This window comes from Microplitis demolitor, chromosome 3 (genome assembly GCF_026212275.2).
Source record: "Microplitis demolitor isolate Queensland-Clemson2020A chromosome 3, iyMicDemo2.1a, whole genome shotgun sequence".
In the NCBI taxonomy this organism is placed as follows: domain Eukaryota; kingdom Metazoa; phylum Arthropoda; class Insecta; order Hymenoptera; family Braconidae; genus Microplitis; species Microplitis demolitor.
The window spans coordinates 4,699,246-4,720,400 of record NC_068547.1 but is presented as its reverse complement, the minus strand read 5'-3'; the positions used below and the strand labels follow the sequence as shown (position 1 = coordinate 4,720,400).

Below are 21,155 nucleotides of genomic sequence, written 5' to 3'. Positions count from 1 at the left end.
TCAAGTGTTGAAGAATTTACATCGGATTATTATTATTTCAAACTTTAATTCTTCAAAGTTATGAAAGAGTTTGTTTTTATTAATAATAAATAATTATTAAAGTCAATATAAAAATCATGTATCAAATTTGTTCAATAAGTCTACAAAGTTTATTTTTATATTTTGGAGTAGCAGAAAATAAATATTGATAAGTTGTAGAATATTGCATACCTTGAACACGAAGCGGAGAGGTAGTGCTTTACTGTCACCAAATTTTAAAATTGAGTTTTGATCAACTTCAATCATTACCTCTAATTTGATGTCGCATTTAATTTAAAAAAAAAGATGAATAATAAATTTGATACAAATAATTGAAATTGACATCCTGAGTTTAAGTGACACTTTGGGTGTTTAAATAGATTTGAAAATTTTTGGGAATAAAGAGTAATTTTATTAGTCGTTGAGTACGTTTTTGTTGAAGGGAAAAATAAATGAGGGAAGAAAGAAAAAAGTAATTAAGTGGAAGCGGAAGGTGGCAAATAGGCTCGGGTGCGTGCATAAGTGTGTCTAGAGTAAAAGCAACACGCGGGAAAAATAAAATCTTGCTCTTGCTTACATCGTGGTAAGGGTCATACGGCGACAAATCGATCCGTGCTTTGCAATTAAAGTCACTCTGGTGTGTCGCGTGTTGGCGCGATTCTTATCTACTCCGTGATTGGTCGTATCGCGCCCTCAAGCTCATAGAGTCATAAGATTTTTTCCATTTTTTATTTATTATTCTGATTATTTCTTTTCTTCACTACGAACTATTTTATCTCAGACTCTTGAAATACTCACGAGGCTTAAGAAAATTAAAATAAAATTTTTAATTATTAATTGCTTATATTTATTCAATCTGTCTGTTTTTGATATAAAATGAAAATAAATTTATTTCTTTAAATCTTTTAAATAAATTTTTATAAAAGATATCATTATTTTTGCGGTTCAGGAATTATTTTTTAAATGACATTGAGACTGAGGTCTCTAAAAAATGCCGCATGCATTTTAATTTTTAGTATAAAGAAGCCGAGACCCATTTTCGTTCTACGATCTTCAAGAGAAGTCAATTGTGTTAACTTTTTCACTAGACTATTCTCTTGAAAACTTTTTTCTTACCATTCAGAATAATAAAAATAAAAAGAATAAAATTAAACCGTAAAATCATTTTACTTTATAACTTTAAAATTTTATATTTCAATTTGAATACAATAGAAGAACTTAATAAACTGACCTAAATTTTCTTTTACCATCAACTATTCTAACGTAAAAATTTAATTTATTAATTACTCAGGTTGAGAAAAAATCATCTATTGTTATTCATCAAAACTTTAATCATTTTATTTTTACTACGATATTTATTTATTTTTACTACACTGTAAAAAATTGGTAGTAAATTCGGATTTTATTTAAATCCAAATTTACTCTGTCACTCAGGCTTCCGGAGTCTTAAAAAAAATCATCCGCATTTACTGCGTTTCAGAGTTTTAATATTAAAATAATCTCCCTTTAGGAATTAATTTCATTTCAAAGAGATTAAATAAAAAGTTGGAAAATCCAAACATGTTCAACTCACTTGCTCATTTAAAAAGCGATCAATAGATGGTGTTTTTATTTGCAAAAAATTATTTTTAAAAAATATAATAATAGTATTGAAAAAAAAATGGCAGCTAAATTTTTTCATAAATTGCCAGTTTTAACTTTTTAGTAATTATAATTAAACCGCGAAGATTTGGATAGTGATTTTCAAAAGGGCTCTTCGATTCAAAAATTCAAATGTAATAAAAATTACAATAGATCAATCTGTTGCATATTTTTTAAGTTATTCTATTTACCAACATCCGCACATACTGACAGATATCACAGGTTTTGTTTTTAATCATTATTTTTTAAAAAAATGACTCCAAATTGCCTTCGTTTTGTTTATTAATAAATAATTTTTCAATGGTACAAATTTTGTGCTAGTCGAGCATATTTGAATGTATAAATATGATTTTTGTGTGAGTGAATCAGCTGGGACCGAGTAAGCGTTAGCAGAACACATCTTATCGCTTCGCACCGGTGTAAAAAAAATTAGTTCCAAAAAGGCTCAAAAAAAAATTCAACATGTGAAACTTCTAAACATGTGACAGATTAGAACTTCGAGTAAATCTTTTTTGGAACTTTAGTAATTTCGATAGTAAAATAAAAGTTCTTATAAGCAAATTTTGAGTCCAAAAACGATAATCTTGGAAATTTTTTAGAATTTATTTTGATCGTCTTTTTTAGTTCTTTAAAGGATTCAAAAATAGTGACCTTTTTGGAACGAATTTTTTTACACGAGCAATTGAGTTGTGCAATAAACAGTCATCCGCTTTACATTCACTCCAAATTTAATTCGCGTTCACTCTAAAATTTTTTACAACGTATCTACTATAGAATATAAATTAATTAAAAAAATTAACTTTTTATTTAATTAGCCTCATAAAAATTTTGAATCGTCTCATAAATATTTTTAATGAATAAAAACATGAATTGATGCGCATTACGAGCTGACTATACAATTTTAACGTGGATAGGAAGCATTTGCCGATTTACGTTCTCGTTCGTTGTCATCTCAACGATAGCAATGACTACGGACATTCTGTGCAGCGTACACAGAGCCCAGAGCTAAAATCGACGACAAAATTTTCACTGGACCGTGCATACACACATTAAGGATTGCTGGGTAAAGGGAGAGAGAGAAAGAGAAGAGGATAGCTGAAATATAAATCAGAGGATTGGGCGATGAGAGTTAGGAACATTGAACGTGTTGGGTGAGAATTTTAGGATAAACCTGTTTCCATCCGATCGTTCGTGAACGTTAAATGGGAACAAGATGGGCTAGTGAACGAGCCGCGAAACTAGCGATAGAGCTTTCGATATTCGATCACGATTTGATAATGGAAACAGACGGAAGAGCTAAAGCCAGAGTGAGATGAATAAAACCACGCAACCTCCATTGAGTGCTCGCACCTGGACAAGCCTTGTCATCGTAACATTCAACTCATGTGCCAGCTAGATTACCGTGAAAAAAATAAATAAATGAAATAAAGTATAAAAAAAATAAATAGATAAATAAAAAAAAAATATAACTGGACAATACTCGAGAAAAAAAAATATAAAAACAATGAACAAAAATGAGAACATGAAAAACAGGAAACAAAAAGCCTTTTAAATGAAATTTTTATACGGCTTTTATATGTTGTTGGATTACGAAAAAACCTGCTAAAAAAATAAATAAAATAAAAAGTAAATAAAGGTATTAAATAAAAAATAAAATCAAAGAGATAAAATATATATTCATATTTTTGTTCCGGTACTTTTGAAAGTTTCATTTTTTCACTATTTAAATCAACAACCAAATAAAAAACAATTATATAAATATGTAGTTAAAACAAATTTATGGTTTTTTTAGTGGAATAAAATTTACCTTACGCATACAATATTTTTTTTTTACCATAGGATATACTAGATTAAAGTAATCCTTTGGATATTACGTGTATTTGCCGTTTTTGTGTTTGAATGTTTTATGCGGAAATTTGCTTTTAGTATTAAAGTTTTTCACGGTTGTTAGCTTAATACGAATCGTTTAATCTTAACAATAGAATTGAATCTATTTACTACTTGAAAATTACTTCCATGAATGAAAATATTATTATTTAAAAGTAATCCTTAGTAAAGTTTTATTTATTTATTTTATTAAGTTTACTAGAAAAATCGATTTGTGAGAGTGAAGGTTGGATTAGAGGAAATGAGTTTCGATAAAGAAATATAATGTATTGCTATTGTATATATAAAAAAATAGATTATTGGAAACATTGACATTGTTCATCAGTACTACAGTTCGAAATAGACTAGACATCCACACATGTAATATTTTTATTTCTATACCTATTTGAAGATTCGTTCCACTTTCAGTGCCTTGAAATAGCTTAAATCGAATGCTCATCTTGTCGTCTATTTTTATATAAATTACTCTCCATCGAATTCAATTGATCGATTGCAATAAGAAAACGTTATAAAATATCACTTGCTATTATTACCTCAGACTGAGTAGAGAAAAAATAAAAATAATCGATAGCTTATTACAGAATGTTCTATTTAATGATTATGAGCCTCGCTACCCGGAAGTGAAAATTAAAAAAAAAAGGCTCGTATCAAAATGGTGTAAAAGTGTATTGGAAAAAAATACGTGGATTTATTTTAAGTGGATTTGTCGGATTCCGGTTATTGGCAGTGTCAACACGGGGTAATAAATATACGAACTAAAGTAAAAGTATCTTGTGAGCCGAGAAAATAGTCGCGGTGAGCCCAAAAACTGGGAGCAGAAACTCATGTCAAAGCTATCGGTTTTCCCGTTTGACCTTTCTGAATGACATTTTTATTCTTCCTTTCCTTTTTTTTCCTCACTCATCTTTTATTTTTTCATCTTTGTTTTTATTACACCGCGTTCTCTTCTTTTTTGATATTTTTTTTTTCCTACAAATCCACGCTGCAAACTTATTTTCTCACCGACATTTACGATGAATCTTCAGTGTGTTGCCTCCTCAAGATCCTTTATTATAAAGGGATCCCAAATGACGACCAAGTGCTTCGAAGTTAATGGTACGATCAGTCAGATGCAATCGCTAAGATTTATTGAATGGACTTTACCCGGCTCGAATTATTTTTTGTCAAGAGTCAACATGTTTTTACAGCTAAAAATTTTCGAGAACTTTTAAAATTATTCGCAAGATAATTAAGCATTTATGCCAAACACCCACATTTATTTTTTTGATAAACTCTTTAACAAAAAAAAGTTCTATCAGAACTAGATAAATTTTATTTAAAAATATCTGTAGATGATCCTCATGATTATTATAGCTAGAGGATATTTGTCTTGATTATTTTTGACGGAAGTTATTTATGACATAAATCATTTCCTTATTTATATCATTCTTCATATTATTACTAAATAATTAAATTATTGATCGTAATTTCTTGTGATTCATTATTCAATATACAGTTAACATAAAGTTTTCATTACTATAATGGAATACAAAAGTAAAATTCATCTAAATTCTTGACGCGAAGCATAAAAAATCTAAGGCAGAGAAGACCTACGCACAATTGATCACATTAGTCTCTTATAAATTCAACTAACGTATTCTGTAAAGACCCTAGTTTTTGGAGGGCTTAAACATTATTTTCGGGAACCGAATCTCAATTGAGCTATGTAATAAATTATGAGTAAAGCTTTTTAAATGAATATTCGATAAACTTTTTTATTTATATATTTTTATTAATTTATGTTCGTTTCAATGAAACTAAACATATTATTTATAAATAAAATATAAGGCATCGAATGGTTATTAATAATAAGTATTGCCTATAAATTGAATGACAGGGGATGAAACAAGATTTCAGACGAGGGTGAACTTGACTGCCCAAATAGGAGCCGAGTGCTGACATTCGATTTCAAATCACAGTAAAAAAATTCAATGAATAACGAATTTTTTTTCTTTGGAATTGAATTCTTGTTTTAAGTCATTCTGTTTTGGTAATTAATTTTTATAACCATTATAACCATGATGTATAACTTCTTGTTCGTATAAAAAAGTTTCATGTAATCTGGTTATTTTTTAGGGGGACCGACATTTTAAAAATATGAAAAAATTTATTTTTACTGTTTTCATTTTTTTTTAATGGAATTTTTTCCAAACGCGAGAGTGTTGATAAATTATTTGTGTTTTAATAATTGAAGTAAAAAAAAGTTTATTGTCTGGCAAGGATGAAACAAGACAGGCAATATATTTTTCATAATTATTTGCATTGAAGCTCAAAGTTTAAATGCCCGGAACCAGTCAAAACTAGATAATCTAAGAGCAATAGCGTATGTACGAATTCACCTGTCAACTTGGTTGGTTGTATATACAATGATATATGATTATTTTGAAGTTCACCATAAAAAAAAAATTACAAGCATGACAGGATTGAAATGAAGGCAGAAAGTAGACGTTTTATATTGTAGGGAAGAATTCAAAGATTTCTCTCATGAGAGAATACTGCGACTTTTTCCCGCCAAACAAGTCAGGAATTCAAATTTTCGTTGCAGATACTCTCTTAAATTTGAAACAGTAAGAATAGTGACTACTCACTGTTTACTAGTGAAAAGTATATCACTAATTCGAATTGTAGTATACTGGCAACAATTCGAATAGTGATATACTGGCAGTAATTATCACTGGCAATAAGTGACTATTGACTGCAAAATAGTGATTGCCACGTAATTGTTACTAATTCGTTTTGAGAGTGTACAGTAAAAAAATATTTTCATTCTAATATCTTTGTACGAAAATCATTATTTAATTGAACTAAACATTCTGTCACAATGAGCGTAAATAATATTTTTATTTAATTTAAATGAAAAAATGAATTTAAAGATATTTAATTTAATTGACCAATTCTACCATTATTAATGAACTTAATACAGCGAACAATATGAAATGAATAAATATAAAATTGAATAGAATGGAAGAAAAAGTAATCAATCAGTGGTGATAAATATGTCATACGATAAATTAATTTTTAATAATTTTTTTATCGACAAAATCGGTAGACAGAGTTAATTGAGAGTTAAATAAAATAATTGATTAAATTTTACAACTTTAAAAATAATGAAGTTTTTTTTTTTTTTTTTTAATTTAATAATAACATATCCCATTGAAGCATGATACGTTGAAAGTAACTTTAACGAGATTCTCGTCTGCGTACTTTGCCGCACGGCTAGCCTCCGACTAAATCATTCGACATGTAATTACGACTCTGCCAGAGCGACCAAGTAGCACTAACTGTAGTATATGTATATAATATATAGATATATAAAAGTACATAGAATGGTAACCACGGATAAACGGCAGCGAAAGTTCAAGCTCGCAAAATTCGATTAGAGACTCTCGAGCTTTCGATAAAGCTCGATCGACTACTCGATAAAACTTCATTTCGGTTCTCGCGACTCGGATACACAGTGATCGTAATTTATCGACTCGTTTCCACGCGCTGGTGCGTTCCATTGGATTCAAACTTGAGTTTAGTTCGAGTTGCCCTTTTACGTTTTTTTATTTTTATTTTTATTTTTAACTTCCTTTAGTTTTATTTTATTTTTAAAAGACAAAATTAGTTCCCGATTGCGTTGAGATACGAAAAAGAAAATCGCCTTGGGTGTTTTTAAGCTTCAATATATGTATAAAATGTAATTTTTTTGTCACTAAAATAAGAAAAAAAAAACTTTGTAGTAGTCAAAAGACCAGTATCTTCCGGCGACTTAAAACTCTCAAAAGAGCCTAAAGAGAATTTTATACGATGAAGAAGCTTGTATACAACTCTTTTAGGACTTTGAAGAGATTCAGTAGGTAACAACACTGTAGTACATTCATTTAACCGGTAAATAACGTAGCTTATTAAAAAAGTATATGAAATTTTTTTTCCCAGACATTTTTCTGCTAAGAACTAAGAGTTTTATTATTTTTTCGGTCGAAGTTATAATTTATTTAAAATTACGTCTACCGCAGAATTATTTAATTACACGAGGCTTTTTTTCTATCAGCAATTGATGTCTCTATTTAGAGTAAAAGAAAAGCATTAAATAAGTAAATATCATGTTCAAAAATAAATAAACTCGTAGAACGTCAACTGCGAGAACTAGAGGAGGAAGCTAAGTAACTGAGAAACTTTTTTAGCGGAACATGATGTTGTAAAGTCGGCGGCGAACTGAGTTGTGAGGATTTGAACTTTTCAAAACGTCTATCCGTCAGCAAGTTTAACTTTCAAAAGCGTTACTCTCATTTCTTTCTTCATTTTTTTTTTTTTTTACTTCACCTCATTTTTTACGCCTGCATCATGCTTCAAGTGTTGAAGAATTTACATCGGATTATTATTATTTCAAACTTTAATTCTTCAAAGTTATGAAAGAGTTTGTTTTTATTAATAATAAATAATTATTAAAGTCAATATAAAAATCATGTATCAAATTTGTTCAATAAGTCTACAAAGTTTATTTTTATATTTTGGAGTAGCAGAAAATAAATATTGATAAGTTGTAGAATATTGCATACCTTGAACACGAAGCGGAGAGGTAGTGCTTTACTGTCACCAAATTTTAAAATTGAGTTTTGATCAACTTCAATCATTACCTCTAATTTGATGTCGCATTTAATTTAAAAAAAAAGATGAATAATAAATTTGATACAAATAATTGAAATTGACATCCTGAGTTTAAGTGACACTTTGGGTGTTTAAATAGATTTGAAAATTTTTGGGAATAAAGAGTAATTTTATTAGTCGTTGAGTACGTTTTTGTTGAAGGGAAAAATAAATGAGGGAAGAAAGAAAAAAGTAATTAAGTGGAAGCGGAAGGTGGCAAATAGGCTCGGGTGCGTGCATAAGTGTGTCTAGAGTAAAAGCAACACGCGGGAAAAATAAAATCTTGCTCTTGCTTACATCGTGGTAAGGGTCATACGGCGACAAATCGATCCGTGCTTTGCAATTAAAGTCACTCTGGTGTGTCGCGTGTTGGCGCGATTCTTATCTACTCCGTGATTGGTCGTATCGCGCCCTCAAGCTCATAGAGTCATAAGATTTTTTCCATTTTTTATTTATTATTCTGATTATTTCTTTTCTTCACTACGAACTATTTTATCTCAGACTCTTGAAATACTCACGAGGCTTAAGAAAATTAAAATAAAATTTTTAATTATTAATTGCTTATATTTATTCAATCTGTCTGTTTTTGATATAAAATGAAAATAAATTTATTTCTTTAAATCTTTTAAATAAATTTTTATAAAAGATATCATTATTTTTGCGGTTCAGGAATTATTTTTTAAATGACATTGAGACTGAGGTCTCTAAAAAATGCCGCATGCATTTTAATTTTTAGTATAAAGAAGCCGAGACCCATTTTCGTTCTACGATCTTCAAGAGAAGTCAATTGTGTTAACTTTTTCACTAGACTATTCTCTTGAAAACTTTTTTCTTACCATTCAGAATAATAAAAATAAAAAGAATAAAATTAAACCGTAAAATCATTTTACTTTATAACTTTAAAATTTTATATTTCAATTTGAATACAATAGAAGAACTTAATAAACTGACCTAAATTTTCTTTTACCATCAACTATTCTAACGTAAAAATTTAATTTATTAATTACTCAGGTTGAGAAAAAATCATCTATTGTTATTCATCAAAACTTTAATCATTTTATTTTTACTACGATATTTATTTATTTTTACTACACTGTAAAAAATTGGTAGTAAATTCGGATTTTATTTAAATCCAAATTTACTCTGTCACTCAGGCTTCCGGAGTCTTAAAAAAAATCATCCGCATTTACTGCGTTTCAGAGTTTTAATATTAAAATAATCTCCCTTTAGGAATTAATTTCATTTCAAAGAGATTAAATAAAAAGTTGGAAAATCCAAACATGTTCAACTCACTTGCTCATTTAAAAAGCGATCAATAGATGGTGTTTTTATTTGCAAAAAATTATTTTTAAAAAATATAATAATAGTATTGAAAAAAAAATGGCAGCTAAATTTTTTCATAAATTGCCAGTTTTAACTTTTTAGTAATTATAATTAAACCGCGAAGATTTGGATAGTGATTTTCAAAAGGGCTCTTCGATTCAAAAATTCAAATGTAATAAAAATTACAATAGATCAATCTGTTGCATATTTTTTAAGTTATTCTATTTACCAACATCCGCACATACTGACAGATATCACAGGTTTTGTTTTTAATCATTATTTTTTAAAAAAATGACTCCAAATTGCCTTCGTTTTGTTTATTAATAAATAATTTTTCAATGGTACAAATTTTGTGCTAGTCGAGCATATTTGAATGTATAAATATGATTTTTGTGTGAGTGAATCAGCTGGGACCGAGTAAGCGTTAGCAGAACACATCTTATCGCTTCGCACCGGTGTAAAAAAAATTAGTTCCAAAAAGGCTCAAAAAAAAATTCAACATGTGAAACTTCTAAACATGTGACAGATTAGAACTTCGAGTAAATCTTTTTTGGAACTTTAGTAATTTCGATAGTAAAATAAAAGTTCTTATAAGCAAATTTTGAGTCCAAAAACGATAATCTTGGAAATTTTTTAGAATTTATTTTGATCGTCTTTTTTAGTTCTTTAAAGGATTCAAAAATAGTGACCTTTTTGGAACGAATTTTTTTACACGAGCAATTGAGTTGTGCAATAAACAGTCATCCGCTTTACATTCACTCCAAATTTAATTCGCGTTCACTCTAAAATTTTTTACAACGTATCTACTATAGAATATAAATTAATTAAAAAAATTAACTTTTTATTTAATTAGCCTCATAAAAATTTTGAATCGTCTCATAAATATTTTTAATGAATAAAAACATGAATTGATGCGCATTACGAGCTGACTATACAATTTTAACGTGGATAGGAAGCATTTGCCGATTTACGTTCTCGTTCGTTGTCATCTCAACGATAGCAATGACTACGGACATTCTGTGCAGCGTACACAGAGCCCAGAGCTAAAAGCGACGACAAAATTTTCACTGGACCGTGCATACACACATTAAGGATTGCTGGGTAAAGGGAGAGAGAGAAAGAGAAGAGGATAGCTGAAATATAAATCAGAGGATTGGGCGATGAGAGTTAGGAACATTGAACGTGTTGGGTGAGAATTTTAGGATAAACCTGTTTCCATCCGATCGTTCGTGAACGTTAAATGGGAACAAGATGGGCTAGTGAACGAGCCGCGAAACTAGCGATAGAGCTTTCGATATTCGATCACGATTTGATAATGGAAACAGACGGAAGAGCTAAAGCCAGAGTGAGATGAATAAAACCACGCAACCTCCATTGAGTGCTCGCACCTGGACAAGCCTTGTCATCGTAACATTCAACTCATGTGCCAGCTAGATTACCGTGAAAAAAATAAATAAATGAAATAAAGTATAAAAAAAATAAATAGATAAATAAAAAAAAAATATAACTGGACAATACTCGAGAAAAAAAAATATAAAAACAATGAACAAAAATGAGAACATGAAAAACAGGAAACAAAAAGCCTTTTAAATGAAATTTTTATACGGCTTTTATATGTTGTTGGATTACGAAAAAACCTGCTAAAAAAATAAATAAAATAAAAAGTAAATAAAGGTATTAAATAAAAAATAAAATCAAAGAGATAAAATATATATTCATATTTTTGTTCCGGTACTTTTGAAAGTTTCATTTTTTCACTATTTAAATCAACAACCAAATAAAAAACAATTATATAAATATGTAGTTAAAACAAATTTATGGTTTTTTTAGTGGAATAAAATTTACCTTACGCATACAATATTTTTTTTTTACCATAGGATATACTAGATTAAAGTAATCCTTTGGATATTACGTGTATTTGCCGTTTTTGTGTTTGAATGTTTTATGCGGAAATTTGCTTTTAGTATTAAAGTTTTTCACGGTTGTTAGCTTAATACGAATCGTTTAATCTTAACAATAGAATTGAATCTATTTACTACTTGAAAATTACTTCCATGAATGAAAATATTATTATTTAAAAGTAATCCTTAGTAAAGTTTTATTTATTTATTTTATTAAGTTTACTAGAAAAATCGATTTGTGAGAGTGAAGGTTGGATTAGAGGAAATGAGTTTCGATAAAGAAATATAATGTATTGCTATTGTATATATAAAAAAATAGATTATTGGAAACATTGACATTGTTCATCAGTACTACAGTTCGAAATAGACTAGACATCCACACATGTAATATTTTTATTTCTATACCTATTTGAAGATTCGTTCCACTTTCAGTGCCTTGAAATAGCTTAAATCGAATGCTCATCTTGTCGTCTATTTTTATATAAATTACTCTCCATCGAATTCAATTGATCGATTGCAATAAGAAAACGTTATAAAATATCACTTGCTATTATTACCTCAGACTGAGTAGAGAAAAAATAAAAATAATCGATAGCTTATTACAGAATGTTCTATTTAATGATTATGAGCCTCGCTACCCGGAAGTGAAAATTAAAAAAAAAAGGCTCGTATCAAAATGGTGTAAAAGTGTATTGGAAAAAAATACGTGGATTTATTTTAAGTGGATTTGTCGGATTCCGGTTATTGGCAGTGTCAACACGGGGTAATAAATATACGAACTAAAGTAAAAGTATCTTGTGAGCCGAGAAAATAGTCGCGGTGAGCCCAAAAACTGGGAGCAGAAACTCATGTCAAAGCTATCGGTTTTCCCGTTTGACCTTTCTGAATGACATTTTTATTCTTCCTTTCCTTTTTTTTCCTCACTCATCTTTTATTTTTTCATCTTTGTTTTTATTACACCGCGTTCTCTTCTTTTTTGATATTTTTTTTTTCCTACAAATCCACGCTGCAAACTTATTTTCTCACCGACATTTACGATGAATCTTCAGTGTGTTGCCTCCTCAAGATCCTTTATTATAAAGGGATCCCAAATGACGACCAAGTGCTTCGAAGTTAATGGTACGATCAGTCAGATGCAATCGCTAAGATTTATTGAATGGACTTTACCCGGCTCGAATTATTTTTTGTCAAGAGTCAACATGTTTTTACAGCTAAAAATTTTCGAGAACTTTTAAAATTATTCGCAAGATAATTAAGCATTTATGCCAAACACCCACATTTATTTTTTTGATAAACTCTTTAACAAAAAAAAGTTCTATCAGAACTAGATAAATTTTATTTAAAAATATCTGTAGATGATCCTCATGATTATTATAGCTAGAGGATATTTGTCTTGATTATTTTTGACGGAAGTTATTTATGACATAAATCATTTCCTTATTTATATCATTCTTCATATTATTACTAAATAATTAAATTATTGATCGTAATTTCTTGTGATTCATTATTCAATATACAGTTAACATAAAGTTTTCATTACTATAATGGAATACAAAAGTAAAATTCATCTAAATTCTTGACGCGAAGCATAAAAAATCTAAGGCAGAGAAGACCTACGCACAATTGATCACATTAGTCTCTTATAAATTCAACTAACGTATTCTGTAAAGACCCTAGTTTTTGGAGGGCTTAAACATTATTTTCGGGAACCGAATCTCAATTGAGCTATGTAATAAATTATGAGTAAAGCTTTTTAAATGAATATTCGATAAACTTTTTTATTTATATATTTTTATTAATTTATGTTCGTTTCAATGAAACTAAACATATTATTTATAAATAAAATATAAGGCATCGAATGGTTATTAATAATAAGTATTGCCTATAAATTGAATGACAGGGGATGAAACAAGATTTCAGACGAGGGTGAACTTGACTGCCCAAATAGGAGCCGAGTGCTGACATTCGATTTCAAATCACAGTAAAAAAATTCAATGAATAACGAATTTTTTTTCTTTGGAATTGAATTCTTGTTTTAAGTCATTCTGTTTTGGTAATTAGAGAAAATTTTCACTTGCATCAAAAACGATAAAATTCTTCATTTAAGTGTTTTACTTCTGGTGAAAGAAAATTTATTCTTTAACTAAGAGTGCGATATTCTTGTCCCAAGTAAATCATCCTCTTTGTATGACACATTAGCGCCTTGATTCAAAACGGCATTTTATCATACCGAACATATAGTTTTTTTTTAATTAAAAAAATTATGGCAGTGTTATTATTTTTTAAAAAACACAAGACTTCTGTCGGGATTGAACTCGCGTCTTCTAATTTTGAAAACTTTTCTGCTACCCTTTTACTAATTCTTTCTGCTAATACTTCGACAAAGGCAAAGAGGTCTCTGTTCTCAATAATTTGAAAAGAGATGGGCGTATTTGAAAACCAAGAGACTGATATTCTTGAACTGAGTTCTTACCACTTGTTTTAAGTTCGTAATACAGTTGAAACAAGAATGTAAACTTATCAATCAAAGAAATATTTTCTTAAATAAAAAATATAAATTTTAAGAAGAAAATATTATTGAACCAAAGCAATTTTTTTTCTCCATGATATTTTCGGCTCAAGACAATTCTTTTTGACTCAAAATTATGTTTTTTCTGTGTAGATTTTATCCCTTGTCATGCATTATATTTTTGATGACTACCCGCATTGATACTGGGAGTTCTAATGTCTGAAGACAGTCAAAATAGACTAATTTCAAACTGATAGCTCGGCAAAAAAATAATTCTGTTATTTTCAATACACATTTTAAGTAATTTAATAGAGAAAACAATGGCTCTTTTTTTTCAATTTTTCAAACCAAATTGTCAGTTGGTTGGTTATTAAAATGACATAAATATTTCGAGGTTCGCAACAAACAAATAAATGTATTTCTGACAGGAACGCAATGAAGTCAGAATTTTCTGCTCGGTAAATTTCATTGATCTGAAATTGGCAATGGTTTAATCTGGCTTAACAAGCATTAAAACTCGCAGTTTCAATGCAGGTGCAATAAAAGAAATTATTATCATTATTATAAATATTGTTTCGATATTTATGCTGGACTAATATTTCCAGTATTGCATCGTGTTAGTTATTGAAAGTTAATTTGTTTCAACCGAGAATGGATATTGCGTCATGTTTACTAAAAGTAAATTGATCTGATCGTAGCTAAAACTGAACGAAATGTGTATGCAGATAATTTTTTATGAGAGCAATGCTATCCATCAAGAATAACCATTTGGGAGTTAAATTTTGTACGTATAGATTGAAGTATGTTATGTACTGTGCGATGTTACTGGTACGTGTGTGCCGTACTCCCGAGTAGTTACAGTCGGTCGCACAAAGTAGTGTAAAGGTATACTTTATAGCCCAGTGCTGCGGTAGTGAACGTTTTGTAATTAATTGCTGCACCGAGAGCTTCTTTTATCGACTTCCGTTACGCTATAGTACGTCGTAAAAATCTAGATGACAGCGTGCGTGCTTTTACTCTCTTGAGACCATTTTCTAGATAGATTTTTTTTTTATTTTGTTTTTAAATAAAGGAGAGTTGGGTTGAATGGAAACGCTGAGGGAAAATTTATTCTAATTATACGAAATTGTTTATTTTTCGTTTACATTTAGAGATAATAAAAAAAAAATTTAATTCTGTAGCAATTTTTTTTGTTCTTCGAATATGGAATTTGAAAATAAATTTTGCTAAAGTAAGTCTTGGGCTTAAATTGCTTGAGAATAATTATAGTGATAATAACTGTTTCAAGCCTTTTTAAAAAAATTTTTTTCTTTCTTTGTTATATGATTTTCTTACTGTTATATATAATATTTGTTTAAGTACTTCTTCATATTTAATACACAAGTAATTTTCTTTTTATATTTTTGACTTGAAAAAAGTCGTCAAATGTGAAGTGATACAAAATGCATGAAAAATTAATCTTGCTTTAAAACAATAGGAAAAGGGGGGTGAAATGGGTCCTCAAAATTTAAGGGGCCTATTTGCCCCCCTCCCCAACCCCTATCATTTTTATTAAAAATAGACTACAACGCATTATTTATGAATGTTTTCAAATTTTTTTTGCGCTTATATCTCGTTAAATCAACAAAAATAATTTTAAAAAAATATAACAATGATCCATAGAACAGAAGTTTTCGTTAACATCCAACATGTAATATTAGCTACAAAAATTTTGTACCATCAATGTGTCCCATTAAAATCCCAAATTAAAAGCGGTTTTTCAAATTAAAATTAAATTCCCACCGTAGCTTGAATAATGATTTTTATCTCTTTGTTAAATTTCATAATCAATTGAGTATAACAAAACACATTAAATATGTACTAAGCAGGAGAATCAGACATCTGAGCGATCTCATGTGTCCCATTATTAACACACACAAAAAAAATGTAAAAAAACATATTAATACCAATCAGAGTTTATTTTTCGATATTGTAAAAAAAAAAGTATGAAAATTTAATAAATAGTAAAATGATGATTAAATTGTTGCAGGTCCAAATATTAAGACTGCAGTGGCAATTCTCAATTGTCTATTTGCACGACAATTGTGTTTCGAAGACCCGTCTTGCAGTGCCATTCTAGAAATTATCCCTCGAGTCTGCGGCCCCGAACTCGGTGAGTATTCATCATTCTTTAGTGCATTTATTATTATCATTATTATTTTTATTATTATTATTTAGTTCTTGACTAGTTTTTAACTCATTTATATATTACGTAAACTTTTATACGCATCTATATATATATATGGAGTACAATTAACAGTTATTGTGAGTAATTTAAATAATGAAAGAGGGTTTCGTACCCTGTTCACAGTCACACAAACAAGTTTATTCACATAGTTGTTTGTTTGTGTCTGTAAACATTTTAATAATAAACTCACTTTTTTTCTCAACATGTTCCCGATTCCGTGTACGCAGGCTCAATATCATACGTTAGGTTTTTTGTTTAAAATATAAATAATTGAAGCAAAAAGATAATTATAACTGTTGAAATTTTTCCGAGTGCAATCGAGTAAGTTTTCTGTGTGAGACATAAAAAAAATAACTATGAAAAAGTTTTAAAAGTTTATTATCCGCGTCTACTGCTACTACAACTAGCAGAGTAGACGGATGAATGCATGATAGAGAAAGAGAAAGACGGCGGGTGGAATGATAAGACAGAGATAGAAAAAAAGTAATAGCGAGTATGAGCCTGTTGGAGTTACTCGAAAACGCGGTCGTAAAGTCTATGAGAGAGTTGATCATCGGATAAATTAATAAATCAAGTTAAAGAAAAGTTTCCTTTACGCTGCGTCTGAATCGACAGCGTCACTCTACCTGGGTATTATTTTTCGCTTAAATTTCCATGAATTTTATTAAATCGCTCTAAAACATCGTTCTCTTCCTCGAGTATTAACTTTTTTCATTTTTTTTTTCTGACTGTATTATATGCCGATACTTATAACTACAATGTCGTGATTTTTTTTTTTTTTTATGAGTTGAAATTTTTTTAATTTCTACAGCAATTAAATTATCAATTTAAATTTATATATATATATATATATATATATATATATATATATATATATATATATATATTTATTTTCATTTATTTATTTATTATTTTTTTTTTATTGAATTTTTCATGCCAAGGCATACGCAAAATGACAAAATGAAATAAAACTGATGATCTTACAAAAGTAGTATAAAAATTTGAAGTGATCAAACAACAATAATGCTTGTAATTTAAATCAGTCATGCAGACAAAAATACAATGTCAATAGATAATGAGTGATATAAAGTTCAATGATACGCCGTTACAAATTCCGTTAATTAAAATCTAGATTTAGTATACGGAGAGAAAAGAATAGTTCTAATTCTTATGTAGAAATAGTAGTAACCATTACTATGTTACATAGCAACGAGGATTTTTTAACGTCAAGAGTCTCGGGACAGAGTAATCCCCCCATTCTACATGGTAACGTTGGCTATGCTAGCGTAGGAATGATTACCATTCTACATTGACGAGAGAACTATGCAAATGGACATGACTACAATGTTACCTAGTAACATTTACGATCTTTTATTTATTTTATATTTAGTAAATAAGGTTATGACCAAAGAAATAACTCAAGTTACTTTAAATATATGTAGAAATTGAATTAATCTATTGAAATAATTAAAATATTGCTCATAATGAAATATCATTTTTTGATAAAAGATAAAGAATAATTTTAAAAATTATAATATTTAGTAATAAACAATTTATTTACTTCGTTTGTTTACTTCGTTGTCATAAATATTTATCAAACTGTAATGACAGTTATTCAAGCATGGGACTGAGTAACATTCTACATAGCCCTGATTCTCATGCTGGATAACGATTTTTACCATTTTCCTTGTTTCAATGTAACATAGTAGTTATTACCAGAAAAATGTAATGAATCCTATTCTACACAGCATTATTTAACATTTTACAAAAAATTAGTCTGGTTACTATGTAGAATGGTAATCATTACGATTATTTTCTCTCCGTGTAGATAATCATACATCTTATTCTTAAAAATCTCAATACTACCTGATTGAATCAGATCTAGGGGTAACTCTTGCTAAAGACGGATAATTGATACTACAAAGGATTGCTCATAGCACAGTAGATAAATATGGCATTTTAAAATTTACAGTGTTTAACAGCTAGTCTCTCAGAACGTCTTGTTTAAGTTTCATCAATGATCAGCTCACATTTAACGCAATATTATGCTGGTAATTTTTTTTTTTTCAATATAAAAAATATTTTTTGACCATCGATTTTTATTGATTAAAATGAGTTTTCATTATAGCATTAATAAAAATTCCAATGAAATATTTACTGAAAAAATAAAATATATATTAAAAGAAAAAAAATCAATCGAGTAACAAAAATCCCGATACTGAAATATTCATAGTTGACTTTTATTTAAAATAAACTCTAAAAAACCAATTTTCGCTAAAAAAAAAAAATCCCAAATAATAATAATATGTATGATATAAAAAGAAATAACTATCGGAGTTTCGTTCACCGAAACTCCCTCATCTCCTGTAGCGTCGCGATATAGGCACTAGCGCATTTTAAAATTCGGAATAGATAAAAAGAGTCGCCGTTGGAATCCAAAGAATCTCATATATTCCTGCGGGAAATTCGACGCGGCCCTCTTGAGTCACTTTTCTCTCTCGTGTCCTCCGTGACTGTGTAGTATAAACCTCTCGTTTCCCATCGGCCCCTACGCGAGTCTCCACACTCGACTTGCCCAGTACAGTGTTCGATGCTACCACTATTACTACCACTGGCAAGTAGTAGACGTAAGTGCAGTCTCACGTGGAGAATATAATATCCTGACGACCTGTAAAACCGTAGCTTTACTTTTTAGTCTTTTGGACAATGAATTCTGTAGATTAATTCAAAGATATTTTCGTAATTGCCATTCCAATTGAAATTCATTTTCACTTACTGACCTTTTAATTTTTTTCACCAATTTATTCTTTTCTATTTACTATTTTTCGCAAGCTGTATACATAAATATATACAATCGATTTCGTATCGTTTTATCGAAACTTTAAATGCGAATACAGAAGTTATGGTAAATCGGATTCTCGCAATACGCTTACAAGATTGTCCAAGAGTTTTGCTACTTACAACAGACTTTTCATTTAACATATATTTTACATGTCCATAGTCTTTATATACATATATATATATATACAAAAAAAAAATTTTAACTTGAATCAATAAATTTTTTTTCATCGAAATTGAATTATAATTCTTTTATATATTTTAAACTAACTAGAAGTCTTTACTGTTATTCACTAGGTTGACATAGGTCCGATATATTGGTACATAAAATTTTAACTATAAATACTTTAACAAAGGCAAAGAGGTCTCTATTCTCAATGGTTAGGTGGGGATATTTAAAAACCAAGAGACTGATATTCTTGGACTGAGTTTTTTTACCACTTTTACTCCGAGTCAGGACAAGAATTTGAGGTTCCCTCAGCAAAAAAAAATTTTTTTAATGCATAAAAATTATGTTCGAGTCACGAATTTTGATTTATCAATCGATAATTTTTTTTCCAAATCAAGAATATCAATTTCAAGAAAAAATATTCTCAAGTCAAAAAATTTTTTTTCTTTATAATGATCTTCTTGGCTCAAGTTCGGTTTTTTTTTGTGTATGCAGAAACTCTCATTTTCCAATTCTTTCATGCGTTGTATTTTATTTTATTTTTTATTTCTGAATTTCTTCGGTCTATATTTTATTTATATTTTTGTTTTTCTTTTTATAATTCTCTCGTGTTGCCGCGTTTGCATTCGCTTCACCGAGTCCAAATATCGATCCCCAAGTTTCCGGCTCGTTTCCGAACGACTCAAACCCTTCCTCGCGTCGCACGCCCGATTCTGCAAAGCGTGGACCCTGTCGGGTCGCGAACTCTCTTTCTCTCTTGGGAGAATACTCTGCATTTTTGGCGAGACAGGTCAACTGGAAGCTGCCATGTGGGTGTTCTCGTTCACTACCGATTTCAGTTTCTCTCTTACTCTTTCTCTCTTTCACAACTTATACATTATACCAATATAATCGTCTCCTCTTTCTCTTCTTCGAACAGGTCCTACTGCAACCACGTTTACTACTCTCCTCATCCTCATTTTAATTCTGTATATACTGCTCATGTGGCGAATAGGCAGGCTTGCGCGGCTCGTTGAACTTATCGCCGATGACGATCGATCGCTCGACCCGTAATTCGCGTTTCGACTTCTTCCCTCTCTCTACATATGTATATATATATATATATATATATATATATATATATATATATATATATGTATTTATGTGTGTGATACCTTTTGTTATTTATTCATTTCTACTTTTCTCTAGAGACTCAGCCAATTCGCCATTTGTTTATCATAACTGTTATCTTATTTTAAATATTGTGTTGAATTCTATATATCACATTACTCTAACTTAAAATAATTAATATGATCATATATAATACATAGATATTTTTGTTCACAAATAAAATTCATATATAAATACTCGGATAAAAAAGTTATTTAGATTTACGGATCAATGTAGACCAAAGCTAAAGGAAAGGTCAAATTATCGAACCGTGAAAATATTAAATATTGAGCTTAAAAAATTTTTAAATAATTTAAAATTAAAGATCTATCGGAATCTGCGTGGGTTTAAATAGACTAAAGTGAATGTAAATATAAAATTTGATAAAGTTAGATCAGGCTACATTCAAGTTATTTTAAGTGCTTTCGCTTATGATAAACATCAAATTATAAATTCAATTAAATTTTTTTATAAAATGGACTTTTAGTATATATTAAATATAACTTTTTGAATATTTAATATCATATTAAAAATTTAATTTCAATAAATAAATAATTTACTGTTGGCCAATTAATTTTTAAGCGCTATAAAGTATATATTACGACATTGCTTTAATGTGGAAAAAATGTATGTGTATATGATATATTATGTTATATTATATTATGTCCTCGACTTGAAATGACAAGTAATCTTACAAAGAATATATTTCTATATAAGAATTTGATATCTCACATTGAAAATCACAAAAGTATTATCGACTGACTTAAAGTATATATATATATACATATATATCTAGATATAAGCCGAGATGCACACAGTAAT

General features: G+C 29.1%; 1 protein-coding gene across 1 annotated transcript in view; it reads left to right on the top strand.

The window, feature by feature from the left end:
- LOC103580761 (uncharacterized) overlaps positions 1 to 21,155 on the top strand; it is a 142,832-nt gene that overhangs the window by 8,401 nt on the left and 113,276 nt on the right. The window contains exon 3 of the mRNA XM_053737806.1: positions 15,980 to 16,102. Coding sequence (XP_053593781.1) covers positions 15,980 to 16,102 — 123 coding nt within the window. The remainder of the gene's footprint in view (positions 1 to 15,979; positions 16,103 to 21,155) is intronic.